The 18,097-nt window shown below is 36.1% G+C and overlaps 2 protein-coding genes across 3 annotated transcripts; one reads left to right on the top strand and one right to left on the bottom strand.

The window, feature by feature from the left end:
• Positions 1–349: 349 nt before the first annotated feature.
• Positions 350–919, top strand: LOC112805678 (uncharacterized). The gene has a single exon (XM_025848027.1). It carries the CDS (start codon positions 350–352, stop codon positions 917–919), a length of 570 nt encoding a protein of 189 aa, XP_025703812.1.
• Positions 920–7,409: 6,490 nt separating this feature from the next.
• LOC112696807 (COP9 signalosome complex subunit 2) lies at positions 7,410–13,738 on the bottom strand. Of its 2 annotated transcripts, none has more exons than XM_025749686.3 (13): positions 13,441–13,738; positions 12,901–12,988; positions 12,146–12,238; positions 11,011–11,089; positions 10,396–10,636; positions 10,225–10,299; positions 9,982–10,116; positions 9,065–9,252; positions 8,766–8,834; positions 8,569–8,659; positions 8,361–8,495; positions 7,910–8,022; positions 7,410–7,812 (listed from the first exon to the last, which is right to left on the bottom strand). In XM_025749686.3, the coding sequence occupies exons 2-13, from the start codon at positions 12,908–12,910 to the stop codon at positions 7,725–7,727; spliced, it is 1,317 nt and encodes a 438-aa protein (XP_025605471.1). In that variant the 5' UTR covers positions 12,911–12,988; positions 13,441–13,738; the 3' UTR covers positions 7,410–7,724. The 2 variants fall into 2 exon arrangements, with proteins under 2 accessions (XP_025605471.1, XP_029143409.1); XM_029287576.2 differs by having other exon boundaries at positions 13,373–13,730.
• Positions 13,739–18,097: the final 4,359 nt, after the last annotated feature.

Genomic DNA, 18,097 nt, shown 5'->3' with positions numbered 1-18,097 from the left:
TTCCTTGCTGCTTTATGGGAAACATTAATGAAATAGTACATGTGGAGGAACGAAAAGGATCTGCTGGGTTGTCTAGGTCTGCGGAAGCTTTCAAGATTTGGATACAGGACATGAACTTAATGGATTTGTCGTTTACTGACCGTAAGTTTACATGGTTTAGAGGACGATCTTACATTTGCATAGATAGAGCTCTGGTTAGCTTGGAATGGCTAGAAGAGTTTCCAGAGGCGCGCCTATGAGGTGGGTCAAGGAGTTTGTCAGATAATTGCCCTATAATAGTGGAGGATAGAAAGCTGAGGTGAGGCCCGAGGCCATTTCGAAGCCTTATATGCATGATGGATTTCTCAAAATGGTCAACAAGGAATGGAGAAGCTTGGGGGAGTTACAGTTCACAAAGAAATTAAAGGCTCTGACAGGTCCGCTGGGGAGATGGCATAAGGCCAATTTTAGTGAGATGGACAAGAAAATTACAAAGTTTGAGGAAAAAATAAAGAGGATTGATGATATGGTCAGTGGTGGGGTGTATGATGGAACGATGGAGGCTAGAAGAAAGGTGATGGTTACTTGTTGCGAGAGATGGTATGTGAGAAAAGCGATACATTGGAAACAGATGTCTCAATCTCGGCACGCGAAGGATATGGACAAAAATACAAGATACTTCCACAATATAGCTTCAGCAAGAAGGCGGAACAATAGGATTGCTACACTAGTAACCAATGGCAGACTGGTCAGAAATCCAGCTAGAATAAAGAGTGGTCAGGAACACTCTCCTGTTGTGGGGTTCAGAGATGGTCTGGTGGTCAAGATAGAAGAAGAGGATGTTGTGGCTCTTGAAGTGCTACCTTCGGCTGAGGAGATCAAAGAGTCTGTGTGGGACTGTGAGTCATCTAAGGCACCAGGTTGTGACGGGTACAACTGAATTTCATTAAGAAATGCTGGGATGAGATTGGGTCTAAATTCATAGTAGTAGTGATGAGATTTTTCCAGACGACCAAGTTACCGGTGGACTCCAATATCACTTGGGTGGCGCTAGCACCTAAGTTCACGGGGATGAAGGAGATTAAAGACTTGCGACCTATTAGTATGGTGGGCTTTGTATATAAGGTTATCTCGAAGATGCTAGTCAAGAGGATGCGATCAGTGATGCCAGCGTTAGTAGGGGAAACTCAAAGTGCATTTGTGAAGGGAAAAAAAATACATGATGGGAAACTTATCGCATGCGAAAATAGTTAACTGGCTTAAACCAAGGAAAAAGGAGGCTGCAATAATCAAGCTAGATTTCCAAAAAGCATACGATAGAGTTAAGTGAAGTTTTATGGACATAGTGCTACAGAAGATGGGGTTTGGAAATAAATGGAGAGCATGGGTTATGGAGTGTGTCACAACTGCATTTATGTCGATGTTGATAAACGGTTCACCATCTAAACCATTCAAAATGGAAAGAGGCCTGAGACAAGGTGATCTGCTCTGCATCGAATGATTGGTGAGGCAATGAGAAATAGACGTATATCATCTTTGTTTGTTTGGAAAGATAGCATAGAATTGTCCCACCTTCAGTTTACGGATGATACCATTCTATTTTGTCCACCAGAAGAGGAGACTATTCAGAATTACAAGAGGCTTCTGCGATGCTTTGAGTTGATGTCAAGGTTGAGTATCAATTTTGATAAGTCCAGCTTGATTCCAATTAATTGTGATGAGCAGTGGGTCCGGAGTATGTGTAACCTGTTAGGTTGTAAAGGGGACACACTTCCAGTTAAATACCTTGGAATCTCTTTAGGAGCTAATCTGAGGCTGGTGAAGATCTGAAAGCCTATTATAGACAAGATGGAGGAGAAAATCAGTATGTGAAAAGCTAAAGTGCTAAATAAAGTGAAAAAGCTGGTGCTTATTAAATCAATGTTAAATAGTTTGCCAGTGTATTATTTGAGCTTATTCAATATGCCGAAAGCTGTTGCGAAAAGATTGATCTCCTTGCAGAGAAGATTCTTGTGGAGTAAGGAAGATGGTAGCAATGGTATGACATTTGTAAGGTGGAAAGTGGTGCAGGCTCCAAAGAAACTAGGCGGGTTGGGAGTTGAAGATGCTATAGTTCACAACACAACCCTATTGTTTAAGTGGTGGTGACGGTTTGCAAAGGAAGAGTGCATGTTATGGAAGAAGGTGGCATGTTCTTGTAATAATCTAAGTCCCAGTAACCTACTATCAACTCAAGTGTTACTTACTAGAGGAGGCCCATGGAAGGATATATGCCAGTTACAGATTCCGAATCAACATATAAGTGATAAGATGATTACAGGCTTGTCCTTGGAGGTTGGTGATGGACGACGGACTCAGTTTTGGGAGGATCTTTGGCTATACTGTGGTTCTCTAAAGGATCGGTTCCCGAGGCTTTTCTCTGTTTCAAATCAATGTGGATCTGTTATAGGAGATTGCGGGTTTTGGGATAGGTTTGAGTGGATTCGGAACTTCCAATGAAAATTAGAACTTCTTACTCAATTACATGAGACTTTGAGACCTGTGAGATTAGTGAATAACAGGGAGGATAGAGTGGTGTGAAAATATGATAGGCAAGGAATTTTTTTCAACTAACTCATTTGTGCAGGTGATGCAGGAGGAAATGCTTCCAGAGAAAGTAACCAGCTAAAGCTTCACTTGGACTGTTTAGAAAGATTTAGTTCTACTAAGAGTGGAGTTGTTTGCCTGGTTTGTCCTGATAGGCAGAGTGTATACAAAGGAAAGGCTAAGCCAGTTTGGAATTATCAGCCAGAAAGATATTATATGCGTTTTTTGTAATAAAAATGTGGAACATGTACATCACTTGTTTCTGGGTTGTGCTTTTGCTTGGCAGGTGTGGAGTGCTTGAGTTTCAGTATTTGGCTGACAATGGGCTTGTCCGAGTATGATGAAGGAACATTTTCTAAGTTGAACAGAGGAACCGAGGAGCAAGGAGGATCGTAAACAACGGTTAAGATGCTTCTGTGCGATCATTTGGAACATTTGGCTGTAAAGGAATAGGAGAATTTTCCAAAACACAAGCAAAGGTGTTAGAGAAATTATCAACATGACTTCGGCCAGTGCTAACGAGTAGAGAGGTGTGAATCCCTTTTGTTGTTGATGGCTATGCTGGAGATGACAAGGAAAATTGTTCATGTTGTTGTGTCTTCTTTTAAGTCTGATTTACTGTGTCTGTTTGCTCCACTTTTATTGTGTTGAGCTTTTTACTTTAAAAAAATAAAAAAATAAAAAAAGCCTGTTAAAAAATTACCATATGTATGCACATATTCTATCCAAATTAAGTAAAAATTCACTCTTTATTAAAGGAATTTTCATTTTATTTTTTCTATTTTCGTTTGAAACTTGGTACGAAAAAGAAAACGTGTATTCTGATCACCACTCTTGAGCCAATTAACGCTGGATTTATCATTGCAATAGCTTTCTTCCATTTGTAGTTCCTATAGTAATGGTGTCTCTAATTGTATTGTGATTTCTAACCCATTATTGTTATTTTGACCTTTAAGTTCTTCTATATTTGCCTACAACGCTTCTTTTTTACTTTCTTCAATTCTGATTTCATTTCTGTTAAGAGAATCATTAGAATCGACTTAGATCAATTAGTATCATTGGTATTTATATAGCGTATCTGTATATTAATTATAGGATTCTATGCTTTTATTACTTTGATTCTACTAGCAGCTATATATACCCCTTGTACATTGTACTTTTCCTTAGATGGAATAATATACAAAAACACCTTCTTTAGATTGCTCTCTTGTTTCTAACATGGTATCAAGAGCATAGTTTTTTTCCATAAAAATTAATTCATAGCTCATTGTTTCTCCTTCTTGACAGTGTTCTTTGGCCTCATTTTTAGATCACTTTTCGATGTTTTGGTTCATCATCCTCCTTACCACCGTGTTCGCCTTGTCGCTGTGATTCCAACACCACCGAAATCACCTCCATCCGCCGCCGGAAGCGCCTCCACGCGCCGCCGAAATAAGCTGCCGCCATCAGGTTTCTCTCCTTTCCAGATTCATCCTGAGCCATCCGATTGGGCTTTCAATCAAAGGCCTAACGCATCCACGTGTCGCTCAGCCACTGCTACGTTCTGACCCAACGACCTGCGCCTGGACCCGACTCGCTTCGACTGGCTGACCCACGTGCTTCCTTCCTCCATCCAGACGCTGCCATGTGTTGCTGACGTGTTTTTCTTCCTCCTATCAGACGCTACCATGTGTTCTCCTTGGATGACGTGGCAGCCGGTGGGATCCACCCTAAGGTTTTTTGGTGAGCTATTTTCAATTTTGTCCTCCGTTTTCTCGTTTTCGGCTCCAAGTTTGCGGTTTTTCTCTCCTCTCATTGATCTTTGTATCTGCTATTATGGCAAAAATAGATGTTTATGCTTCCATAGACAGAAAAGGTAAATTCTGTCGCAACTGTCGATGTTCTGGGAACCTCTTCTCAGATTGTCCTTCTATTGAATATCGCACATGCCAACAGAGATGTCACATTAGCTACCATTGTCCACAACTATTCTGTCGTTACTGCAAGCTCTCGGGATATTTGATTACTACCTGTCCCACTCGCCCTCCACGTCCTGATCACCACAAGTATCCTTTTCATCCCAAGCATGGGTCTACTTCTGCTGTTACTACTACTGAATCTCCTACCTCTGCTCCTCTCACTCTGTCTTCTGTCTCTCTATCCAATATTGCGTCTCTTAAGCATCTTCTTTCCCTTTCTGGTAATACTCCTGTTGCTTTTTCGACTCCTCCAAGTAATTCTAAATGGTATTTTGATTTTGGTTGCTTTAATCACATGTTTCATTTGCGTCATCTTTTTTCGTCTTTGGCTACCACTACAAATGCACCTTCTGTCAATACTGCTAATAGTTCCCTTTTGCACGCGACACACACTAGTTCTATTTCCCAGCCAACTCTTAATCTTCCTGATACTTATTATATTCCCAAATCGAACTTTAATCTTCTTTCTGTTGGTCAATTTGTTGATCTCAGTTTTGATGTCACTTTTTCTATTTCTGGTTGTCGTGTACAAGATCATCGGACGGGACAAATAATCGGGACTGGACGTAAGGTTTGAAGATTGTTTGAACTCAAGAATCTTCATATTTCTTCTCTGCCTAATCTCTGTGCTGCTTCTTCCCCTTCTACCATTCACTTATGGCATCAACGTCTTGTGCACACCTCCTTGGGAAAGATGCGTCCTCTTGTCTCTCAGGGTGTTTTGGGTTAAGTTAATCATGAGTCTTTTGATTACATTTCTTGTCAAACTACTAAACAACCCGCTTTATCTTTTCACAATAATTCTTTTGCTTGCTCTCCTTTTGATCTTATCCACTCTAATGTTTGGGGTCCCATTCCCACTGCTTCTATGGGAGGAGCTCGATACTTTATCATTTTCATTGATGATTATTCACGCTTTACTTGGGTTTATTTGATGACCAATCGCCATGAGTTACCTCACATTTATATTAACTTTGCCACTATGATTAAAACTCAATTTTCCAAGGTCATTAAGGTTTTTTGCCGCAATAATGCTATGGAATACCGTGATTCCAAACTCTTAACCTTTCTTGCAGAACAGGGTACCTTGTCTGAGTTTTCTTGCCCTGGTACATCTCAACAAAATGGCCACACTGAACGCAAACACCGCCACAGTCTTGACTCTGTTCGTGTAATACTTATTTCTTCTTCGTGTCCTGAGCATACTTGGGGTGAAGTTGTTCTTGCTGCTTTTCATGTTATTTCTTCTACTTTGTATGTGTTGTTTTCTTGGTTATGGCACTGAACACAAGGGTTATCATTGTTAGGATCCTCTCTTTAACCGCAATCGTATATCTCGTCATGTTGTCTTCTGGGAGCATCACATGATTTCTCGGTTCTTCTCCTTTGAGTCCATTCTTCCTACTCTGTCACCTTTTTTCACTAACCCCAATGTTGATCTTTTTTCTAGTGATGATTCTATAGGCTCTATCTTGAGTCACCCTCCACAACCTCCCGTTCTTCTGCCTTCTCCATCTCCTGATGATTCGGACTGGACGACGCTCCTGCTCCTACCGTCATGCCTCTTCCTTCCGATGATGGCATCTATCTCTCTCAAGCTAAATATGCTTCAGATCTTCTTGCTCGAGTTGGAATTACAGATAATCGCACTGAGTCTACTCCTGTTGAGTCTAATGTTCGATTTACTCCTATGGATGACAATGTTTTGGATAATCCTACTCTTTATCGACAACTAGTTGGAGGACTCGTCTACTTAACTGTCACCTGACCAGACATCGTCTATCCGGTTCATGTTCTTAGCCAGTTCTTGTCAGCTCCTCGTACTACTCACTATGCAACAATTCTTCGCATTTTCTGCTACATCAAAGGCACCATATTCCATGGCCTTTATTTTTCTGCCCATTCATTTTTATCCCTTCAGGCGTACTCATATGATGATTGGGTTGGTGATCCCATTGATCGTCGTTCCACTACTGGTTATTGCTTGTTTCTTGGCGATTCTCTTATTTCTTGGCGAGCTAAGAAGCAAACATTCACTGGTCGATCAAGCACAGAAACTGAATACCATGCTCTCGCTGACACCACTGCTGAAATTATCTCGATTCATTGGCTTCTCAAAGACTTGGGTGCTCCTCAATCATCCCCAACTGATATTTTTTGTGACAACTGCAGTGCTATTCAGATGGTCCATAATGATGTGTTTCATGAACGCACCAAATACATTGAGAATAATTGTCACTTTGTTCGGCAACATATCCTCATTGGTGCTATTCATCTCATCGGTGTTAGAACTTTGAAACAGAATGTTGATATCTTCACGAAGGCACATCATCCGACTCGTTTCCGAACTCTGTTACCCAAACTCAAGATGGTATCCTAACTCCCACTTGAGTTTGAAGAGGAATGTTAAAAGAATAATTAGAATCAAATTAGATCAATTAGTATCATTAGTATTTATATAGCGTATCTGTATATTGTAGGATTCTATGATTTTATTATTTTAATTCTACTAACAACTATATATACCCTTTGTACATTGTACTTTTTCTCAGACAGAATAATATACAAAAATACCTTCTTTAAATTGCTCTCTTGTTTCTAATAATTTCTTTGCCAATCAACGATAGTATGTCTGACATGCTTTTGCTTTCGTGTCAATTTATACGAACAATCAATGCTGAGTTAATATTTAAATGTCCTAAAAAGGCCATCACTCATCAGGAGTGTATTACGTTTATGGCCAGTACAACATTGATGGGAGTTTACCTTCAACAATATTTTAAGCGGCACCAATCTCTTAAAGATTCACCTCACAAGTAACAAACGATACGACAAGAATAGTAACTCCTTGTCTCTATCGCTGATTGCCAAAAGAAAGCTATAACAAATCTAAAACCATCCACATTTTATTTTCATATAATATATAATTATATATCGACGCCGGTTGCAGCATTATATTTTACTAAACGACGAATAAATTGGAACAGCGCTCACGGAGCATCAAACCCTTCTACACAACATTGAACACCTTTAAAATTGTTTCCAAATAAACTAAAACATGAATCACAAGTTGCATTTTCACGTTGGTTCCCACTATTTGTAACACTTTCCTAACTCTGCATAGAAGCTAAGTTAATTCACATGACTAAACTGCATGCTGAAGCAACAATATAGATATCCCTTTCCACCACACACCAAGGTCTAACCTCTATTGCTGATTGTTTGATAGAGAGATTTTAGCTGTGTGTTCCATTTGTCTATGGCAGTGTACTTTTTCATTCCTTTCGACCTGAACCGTGTATATTCAATTAATACCATAAAATAGCAGATTATAAACAGAATACAGTTGAAAAAAATTGAAATAATTATAATATATATAAACAGACCTATCAGAACGTTCCAAGAGCCTGTTCACTTGATCAATGTGTCCTTGAATTCTATTATCCAGAATCAGTGACACAAGCAGCTGCTCAACATCATGTTCGGGAACGTTCAGTTCCTGTAATAAATTAGTGGGTTTTATCAAATAAAAAAGAGTTACAATTAAGTTGGCCAAACCATACCTTAACCTCTCATAATTCAAGTTAATAAATATGTATTACTTGCATTAAGAGGAAGCAATAAAAAAAATTACAGCAGAACCCTTCACTTAAACCAGTTAACCAACTATGAGGTAATAATAATAATAATAATAATAATAATAATAATAATAATAATAACAATAATAATAATATCTATAAGCTGCCGAGATAAATTTTGGTATTTACTTTCCTTCTTTAGTTCCACTAATTTCTTTAGTTCCTTCTTTAGTTCCACAGAATTTAGGAGTACAATTACCTGAGATATAAATGGTATCCTTATCCTTGTATATGGTTTGATGAGCTTAAGCAAGACTTGTGTTCTGATATTCTTCAGCAGATCCTCAATGTAATTTCTGATAAATGGATCATCCATGATGGTTCTTCTGTTACTCTGGATAGCAAAATACCCAGAATCCATTTAGAACCAATAATAGGTGAAGAGAAATGAGACTAACTAAAGGTACCTTCAGTATTTTCTCAAATTCCAATATTTCATTCCGTTGATAGGCTGCTATCAAATTTGTCATTGCCAAAATTTCCGGGTCATTCTTGTATCTGCAATACATAATTTATGAGATGTAAAATCAGAATGGGAAAACAACCAGGACTCAATAGGAATGAAAAATGGGTGGAGCAGACAAATAAAATGCACATCACTTACGGCTTAGCCTCCTGTCCATCAAAAGGATTCACTTCAGACTCCATCAACATGTTGGCAAGAACAAGGTACCTGGTGCATATAATAACAATAACAATACATATTAAAAACAAAGCTAAAATTCTTTACTCAGCAGTCAAGCTGAAATGTATCTGAGGGAAAGATTATGAATTTTAAAAGTATCAATCTCATCCTAAAATTGATGACTCATGATGAATTTCATTTCATAAACACTGCAATCTATCATTAATCAAATGTTTCGAACTAATAACTAAAAGTAAAATGAATTTCATGCTGCTTACTTCAAGCATTGGATCCGCCTATGATTCCCAGCTTCATCATAATTCTTAAAAGCTTCAAAGAAGTCAGTAGCTGCTTCTGCCCACTGGCGCTCTGCCATATGCATTTTACCCCCACATTCATGGATTATCCCCATTATTCTTGGATGGGGAATAGCTGACTTAATAGTAAGTGCTTTCTGGTAAAGTTGCTGCATTTAAGACCAGGAGACACTGTTAAACAAACTTTCCTAAAACCTAATGACTAATCAATGAATATAAAATAATTCTGAGGCTGCCAGATTCAAGAGATTCTCAACAGCATTAGGTTAACTACAAGCCAGGTATTGAGATGGTGTTTGGAACTGAAACAACTTTTTTTATACAGGGACCAAAACCACAGTTCACAACATTCACAACAATTGAAAGATATTTAAGCCTATCAAAATTTACTACTAGAGATAGTCCATTAGGTTATGATAGCTCAGTTATCCATGATCAACCATGATGACACCCCCACAAATACCCACTTTGCTTAAGCATCAGTATTCAGCCACAGGTCACTGCCCATACATCAAATATTTTTTTTTCCACAGATTACAAGATCTAAATTACTAAGAACAGTTAACTAAAAAGAAAACAGGAAATTGTGAAGAATAACGAAAATGACTATAAAAATTCCAAAACAAGCGAGGTACTGAGATGCCAATGTGTTTAAGCAACTCCATCTTTCATCCAGAGATATACAGTTAGTTCTTATTGAATAAAACTTACATAAATATTAATTGTTTGAGAATTCGACAATTCGTTCTAAACCAACAAACAGTACATGAGTCTGATAGACAATTGAAAGCAAATTCCAGAATAAGCAATAATAAATTGGTGAGGTAGATAGTTAGATGTTAGGTACACAACAGTAATTTTCTGAAACAAATGCTGACCTTGAGTTTTTTGTTGTTCTTGGTCTCTGTGTACATCTGGATTTCTATTGCATAAACCTCCAACAGTTGGGTTCCTTTCTTATGGTCATCTGTGCCATCTTCTCTTTGACAAGATTTGTGAAGTTCCTTCAAGATCTGAAAGGATTCAACAAATCCTTAAATTTTTACTATGAAAAACACTAGACACCAATAGAATCATACAGACACATTCAAATTATGTCGGACAGCAAATTAGACCTTTACCTTGCTCATTCGTCCATATTCACCAATATCAAAGAAAATCTTACAAAGCTTCAGATTTGTCTTAAACCACAATCTCTGCCAATTGAATAATACAAAATTAAACATAAGATTGCATTAATGGGAAATGCAATGACATTGAGTTGCAACCAAGATAAAGTCTACAGGATTAACCTCATTCTTTGCTTCTTCAAGGGCTTTCAAAGTTGTCTGGTAGAATTCTTGCAGAAGACCAAAGTTCTGGCTAGCTGAACCTGAGACATAGTCCATAATGCTGTTTATGCATTTTTCACTGTAATTACGAGTCACTGCAGACTTAATATAAGTCAACATCTCCCTGTAGGCTTCCATCATCTCTTTATACCTCCCAAGTCGATAGTAGAGCTTGACAGTTTGTTTTAGAGCTTTAAATCCCCTGGTAAAATGTAAAATAAATATCACATGAAATACATAATAGTTTCTTAGTACCATCAAAAGATAAACACAAATATCACAATGCATGATCCAATTCATCAAAGAATACAAAAAAGAAGGCATGATCAATACCAAAAAGAAGGGAAAAATCAGTCAACAAATATATTAGCTGTATTTACTGAATGGCCAACTAGAAACAAAACATTAAAGAAAAGAAAGAAAATAAAATGACATTAAAAAAAAAAGCACAAGCAGGATCAGATCACTGAATTATTAATGATACAAAAAATTGCAACAGAAGATACAAAAGTATGTTAAGTCCAGTGTCCATATGTTTATTATTATTATGCAGCACTCAGATAATAGGGTTTTTACCATTCAGCCTTTTCTTGTTCCATGCGCACTACCTCAGCAAAACCAGAAAGTGCACCTTCTGGATCAGTTTCAACCAAACCTACATACAAACAGCAGCATCTTAGGAAATTAGTGTGGAGGATGGAATCATCAATTTAGAACCACAAATTATGAGAACCTAGATCTCATGGTGTTGTAAATGAAGATTCCTCCCTTTCAAAATATCTGTCCTTAAAGGCATTTGCACAATGACTAAGAACTCAACAGCAAAGCTTTTCTCCTACTAGTTATGGTTGATTTCACGAATCACACTATTATTACATTGTATCATAAACCATATCTACAGGGAAGCCAATTGAATATAAGCACTTCTTAATGACTTTATCTACAATTTTTCTAGGTTTTTTTTACCTACACTTATCGAGCTAGCTTCCATCTAATTTACTTTTCTTATCAAGGCTTCTACAAGCCTTCTATTCACAAGACGTATTGTAATCATATTACCCTTCCCTAAAATACTCAAAAGTTTAAAATAATATATATAATTCCACTAATGATCTCTCTCATTGCATTTAGTGCACAAGAGAATGAAAAAGATAATCTTTACACTAACTTATCGTGCTATCAAAGTCTGAAACGCAAACCAAACAATCAATAAAAATCTAAATGATTTTATTTCTTTAATGGTTTCACCTATAATTTCTCTCAATATTTTTTATTTTTTAATGGTTTTACCAATAGGTACTGTGTACCATTCATCCAATCTACCCATGTTACTGAGGTTTATAGAATAAGAAACGAGGAAAAAATAATCATGATTAACTTCTATCAACTTGTACAAAAAAAGATAATTAAGATTAAGAAATTAAAAAGAATAAGTTTTCTGGCGTGAAAGATAGTTTGAACCAGAGGGAGTATAAGTTAATCAATATATACCTTTCTTCCAAAAGGATAATTGAATTCAAAACAAGCTAATGAATCAAACTTCTAGTTCCAACAATGATGCCATTGATGAATGATCATAAGAAAGTGCAAAAATACTTTTGAACACCAAGTTAAATTTGAGCAAACTAGTATGTAGCCGAAAAATAAAACTAACCTATCCAAACTCATTACATTGAAAAGAAGTGAATGTAAGCATAGGTGCTATAAATACCTTTCGAATTATAATATTGATTCTCAATATCAACATCTTGCTCCTCTTGCTCCTCATCAGAGTACTCAAATCCATAGTCCTCCATATCAGCATCTACATTATAAAAACATAATGCAAACACTTAGTGCGTGTAACTAAATCAGAAAAAGTTAATCAACTATTATAATTATATCAACATTAAAAGCGTAGGACATTCAATGTTGTAAAATATGAATACTTCAAAGAAGCATAAGTGGCAAATTTGTAGTGCAAATAACATGAAATTAAGTATTTAACAACCCTCTTGAATTGCCATCCCTTCTACATTTGGGATTTCAAACCATGAGATTTGTGATTAAACCATGCCACAAAGATTCAAAAAGGATTCTTTTTTCTTAAGTCAGCTAGCTTGGAACTAGCTTAACAGGATTAAAAGCATTCACTGGATGTAGATGAAGTTCTAAATAAACAATTATATCACATAAGCAACAGTATTATTATAGTACATAAACAATGATTGTGAAAATCCACATTTGATAGGCATTACTCAGATTCACGATTTTTTCATGAATTTTGACATTTGCTGAAACTGGTCAAAACAATAGCATCGTCACAGACACGCTGAAAAAACACACATACACATTCAACAATTACAAGAAAGTGCTTCATTGCTTAGTTCAGATAGGGTTTTCAATGCACTAAAATAAAAAATAAAAATCCAAGCTTATTAAAATTGAAAAAACAGATTAGAAAAATAAGTAGGAGGAGGTGATTACCGGAAGCCATGTTGTAGGGTACGGATCCGAGTTAGGGTTTTGATCGTTGGAATCGGTGAGTCAGTGGAACTCTGAGATAAATCAAGAACTGCAAACAATTACATGCAAGGCAGTGAGGCACTCATTACATTGTGTTTAATGAAGATGGATTAGTGAACCTAAATGGAAAGCAAAACAGAAGCAAATTAAGGCTGTTAATTAGTTCATTCTTTCACAAAGTAACAAGGTTTAATCATACACAAGCAAATTAACAATCTATTTGGACAGAACTGATCACAAAGATTAATGAGCTCCAGCTGAATTTAATCAAGCTTAATCACACACTGGATTTTCACCTTATAAAGAAGGAAAACCAGCAGTAATCTAATAAAATAGAAATTTAAAAATTGAACTAATCCATATTCTTAACAGATAAACTCATCAATATTCAACAATCAATTAATCAGAAAACGAGATATCGAGAGAGGCTCACAAAAGTAGAAGAGACCAGACCGGTGGAGAGATCTGATCGGCGGCGAGAGAGAGTACAGAGGAAATTACCGAGATAGGGTGAGCAAAGAGCACAACAGCGACGGAGAGAGGCACATAACACCAGAGAAGAGTAGATCGGCGACAAGGTCACAGGTTGCAGCCTCGGTGGAGAGACATTACATAGCAACAGCGACGGTGGAGAGAGAAGACGTAGCAGCAGCCGCAGTGAAGAGATGGGAGTGATGCTGGACAAAGGAATGGGCTGCCGTTGTGGTGTTTGACAGAGTGAGAGACTGACGGGGTTCTGCCGGAGAAGATTAGGGATTTTGGAGTAGTGAGTGAATAGTGTGGGGTGTTGTACGTATTGGTAGGGGTATTTTGGGATTTTTATCACTAATTTACTAATTTTGAATATTTAATATTTTTGTTAATAATTTAGTGATATTAATATTTAAAAATAAAATTGACAAAATTTAAGAAATTAAATTGAAATAATTTAAAGATAAATCGTAAGTTCAGTCACTAACTCACTGTAAACCTTTTTCCTGACCCTTTGTAAAATGAATATTTTAATCAAATTACTTTTCTTTTTCAAGAACATGTTTTTTTACTAACGTTTTATATTTATTAACTTAAAATATAAATAAAAATGGTTCACTTTTTTTAATTATTAGAGAATATACACAATTCATTAATATTTTCTGTATCTAAATTATTTAATTTTGTTATTAATAAAATTATAATTCATTCAATTTTTATTTTACGTTTGAAAATGGTAAAGACTTTGTGTTTTTGAATAATGATATTTAGATTAGTGTTTAGGGTATAGAAATTAAGTTTTAACTAAAAATATTTAATTATTTGGGAGAATTAGAAATTATAATTAACTAAATTTTAAGGACAATTTACTCATTTAAATTGTTTTTCCAAAAACGTTATTAGATTACAACTTTTAAAATCACCTCACGCAAATGCAACTTCTTAAATTATATGTAAACCGTGATAGGATACCACGATTTAGGGTTGCACGTAAATCTGTAGCGGTTTATGTTTATTTGCGTGACTATAGAATCTATCAGCAATATGAATAACGCCGTTGAGTCAGTACAAGCACCCTTCATCCGTCATGGTTCCTAATTGAAGGGTGCTATAAGAAATTCAAACTAAACCAAACTTCTTCTCTCTACTTTCTTTCTCTATCTCACTTTTAAAATCTTCAAATGAATAATCCGCTACAACCTCAAGCGGATTTTATAGTCATTCCAACTTCGAAGAAACCGCTAAAGGGTGCCGCAGTTTCCTCAAGAACCAATTCACTCATAAACCACTACAGGATATAAGGGGATTTTATAGTCATTCCAATTTCGAAGAAATCGCTAAAGGGTACCGCAGTTTCTCCAGGAATCAATTCACTCATAAACCGCTACAGGATGTAAGGGAAAGTTGCATTTACGTCTAATGCTTTGAAAAGTTGTAATCTGATAACTTTTTGGAAAAACAATTTAATTGACTAAATTGCCCAAATTTTAAATTTATTAAGTTGATAATTTTAGAGTAGAATTGTATGAGATCAAAGGTTTTTGAGCCTATCTAATTTCAATAGCATACCACCTATAACAAGGAGTAATCGAATAAATACGTTTGTGAATAAATATGGTTAAAATTTTTTAAGAACCTATTAGTCCTTTCTCTCAGACTTTTAAATCCAATGTAAAATTTCCTAAAAACTTCCTTAACGTTGTGAAATAAATAAGGAAGATATAAATATAAGATAAAAAAATATAAATATGAAACTCTTAGTATATATATATATATATATATATATATATATATATATATATATATATATTAGTATCGTATGTAAAAGAGAGAGAAGATTATACAAGAGAGAGAGAGTATTGTTACTATTGCTGTGTGTATAAAAGCTCAGATATATACCCTATTTATACATGCATGGGATTATTGCCTCGTTAAAATCTTACTAAAGAAAAATCCAATGGAAAAAAAAACTTCAGTGAAGGAAAAAGAGTACAATATCATTTGTAATGGGGACTGCCTCATTAAAAACCTTGTCAAGAAAAACCCAATGGAAAAAAACATGACCAAGGAAAAAAGAGTACAGTCTCCCCCTCTTATCGACATCATTTAATGTCTTACAATCGGTGCATTCCAATCTTATGTACCAATCTTTCAAAGCAGGATTTTGGGAGTGACTTTGTGAATAAATCTGCCAGATTGTCACTTGAGCGGATCTGTTGGACATCAATTGTCCCTTGATTTTGAAGATCATGAGTGAAGAAGAATTTGGGAGAAATATGCTTTGTTCTATCACCTTTAATGTGGAAGCCTTTAAGTTGAGCAATGCATGCTGTATTATCTTCAAACAGGATAGTTGGAGCTATCTTATGATCAATCAACCCACATGATGACAGAATATATTGGATCAAATTCCGGAGCCAAAAACACTGTTGACTTGCTTCATGAATAGCTAGTATTTCGGCATGATTAGAGGATATTGCAGGAATCGTCTGTTTCGTGGACTTCCATGATATAGCTGTTCCACCATATGTAAACAGCTATCCTGTTTGAGATCTCCCTTTATGTGGATCAGACAAGTAGCCAGCATCTGCATAGCCAACTAATTGTGACTTAGATCTATAGGGATAAAACAATCCCATATCAACCGTTCCATGAAGATATCGAAAGATTTGTTTGACTCCACTCAAATGTCTTCTGGTTGGAGAGAAATTATATCTTGCTAGTAAATTTACAGCAAATGATATATCGGGTCATGTATTATTAGCAAGATACATTAGTACTCCAATGGCACTAAGATATGGTACTTCAGGACCAAGAATATCTTCATTCTCTTCTTTAGGGCGGAATCAATCTTTTTTCACATCCAAAAATCTTACAATCATTGGGGTACTCAAGGAATGTGACTTTATCCATATAAAATCTTTTCACGATCTTTTCTGTGTAAGTTGTTTGATGAATAAAGATCTCATTTTTTGTATGCTCGATCTGTAGGCCGAGACAAAAATTAGTCTTTCCAAGATCTTTCATCTCAAACTCTTCTTTTAGAGTTTTTATAATTGTTGGCAAGATCCTTACTTTCATGCATGATATTTAATGTCACGTTATATGCAAATATTTCATTGACAATTGTCTTATTTCGATCCCATTTTCCTCCTGTAAAGACATAATTTATTGAGATCTCGTTATTTTCACAATTTTCAGGTACCTGAACGTCTTCTGGCGTCATATCAGAATTTTGGACAACTGCAGGTGTCTTTACTATGTCTTTTTCAACAAGAATAGTATTCACCTCTTTTCACTTTCGAGGATTTTTGTCTTTGAAACCGACAGGCCTGTCACGCTTCTGGCGTGAATTTACTTCAGTGGCTACTTGTCCTACTGGGACATCAATTCGAATTGGGGCATTTTTCGCTAATATATACGACTTCGTTATCCTCTTTGTATCGGAAAATGCATCAGGCAATTCATTTGCTATTCTTTGCAAATGTATAATCTTTTGAACTTCTAGTTCACATTGCCCTGATCGAGGATCTAAATGCATTAACGATGATGCATTCCAATTAAGTTCCTATTCAGGAAGCTTATTCTCTCCCCCTAATGTTGGAAATTTTGATTCATCAAAATGACAATCCGCAAACTGAGTTTTAAATACATCTCCAGTTTATATTTCAAGATATCTCACTATAGAGGGAGAATCATATACAACATATGTCCCAAATTTTCTTTGGGGTCTCATTTTGGTGCGATTAGGTGGTGCAATGAGAACATATATCGCACACCCGAATATTCTTAAATGGGAAACATTTGGCTGCTGGCCAAATGCTAATTACATAGGAGAGAACTCATGGTAACTCGTTGGCCTCAAACGAATAAGTGCTGCGGCATGTAAAATAGTATGCCCCCAAACCGAGGTTGGGAGATTTGTTCTCATAAGCAATAGTCTAGCAATTAATTGGAGGCGTTTAATAAGTGATTCTGCTAACCCATTTTGTGTGTGAACATAAGCTACTGGATGTTCAACACTTATTCCATTAGTCATACAATATGCATCAAAAGCTTGGGAAGTAAATTCACCAGTATTATCAAGACGAATTGCTTTGATTGGATTTTCTGGAAATTGTGCTTTTAATCGAATAATTTGAGCCAGTAATTTCGCAAACGCCAGGTTGCTTGAAGATAATAAGCACACATATGACCATCTCGAATATGCGTCTATTAGGACCATAAAATATCTGAAAGATCCACATGGTGGATGAATAGGTCCACATATATCACCTTGAATCCTTTCTAGGAATTCAGGGGACTCAAATCCAATTTTTACTGGTGATGGCCTTAAAATTAACTTTCCTTGAGAACATGCAGCACAACAAAATTCACTAGTTTTAAGAATCTTCTAGTTCTTTAGTGAATGTCCATGAGAGTTTTCAATAATTCTCCTTATAGTAGCATGTGATTCAATTGCACTAATCTTGGTATAATATAACCCAGATGAAAGTCAGGGTAATTTTTCTAATATAACTTTCTTATTTGAATCATGAGTTGTGATACATAAATACTCATGATTTTTTTCATTCATAGTCTCAATATGATATCCATTTCGGCGAATATCTTTAAAGCTCAACAAGTTTCTTTGAGACTTGGTAGACAATAGTGCATTATTTATTATGAATTTTGTTCCTCCAGGAAA

The sequence above is a fragment of the Arachis hypogaea genome, chromosome 6, assembly GCF_003086295.3.
Source record: "Arachis hypogaea cultivar Tifrunner chromosome 6, arahy.Tifrunner.gnm2.J5K5, whole genome shotgun sequence".
NCBI classification, from domain to species: domain Eukaryota; kingdom Viridiplantae; phylum Streptophyta; class Magnoliopsida; order Fabales; family Fabaceae; genus Arachis; species Arachis hypogaea.
Note: the sequence above shows the minus strand (reverse complement) of the source record. Positions and strands in the feature narration are given on the sequence as shown.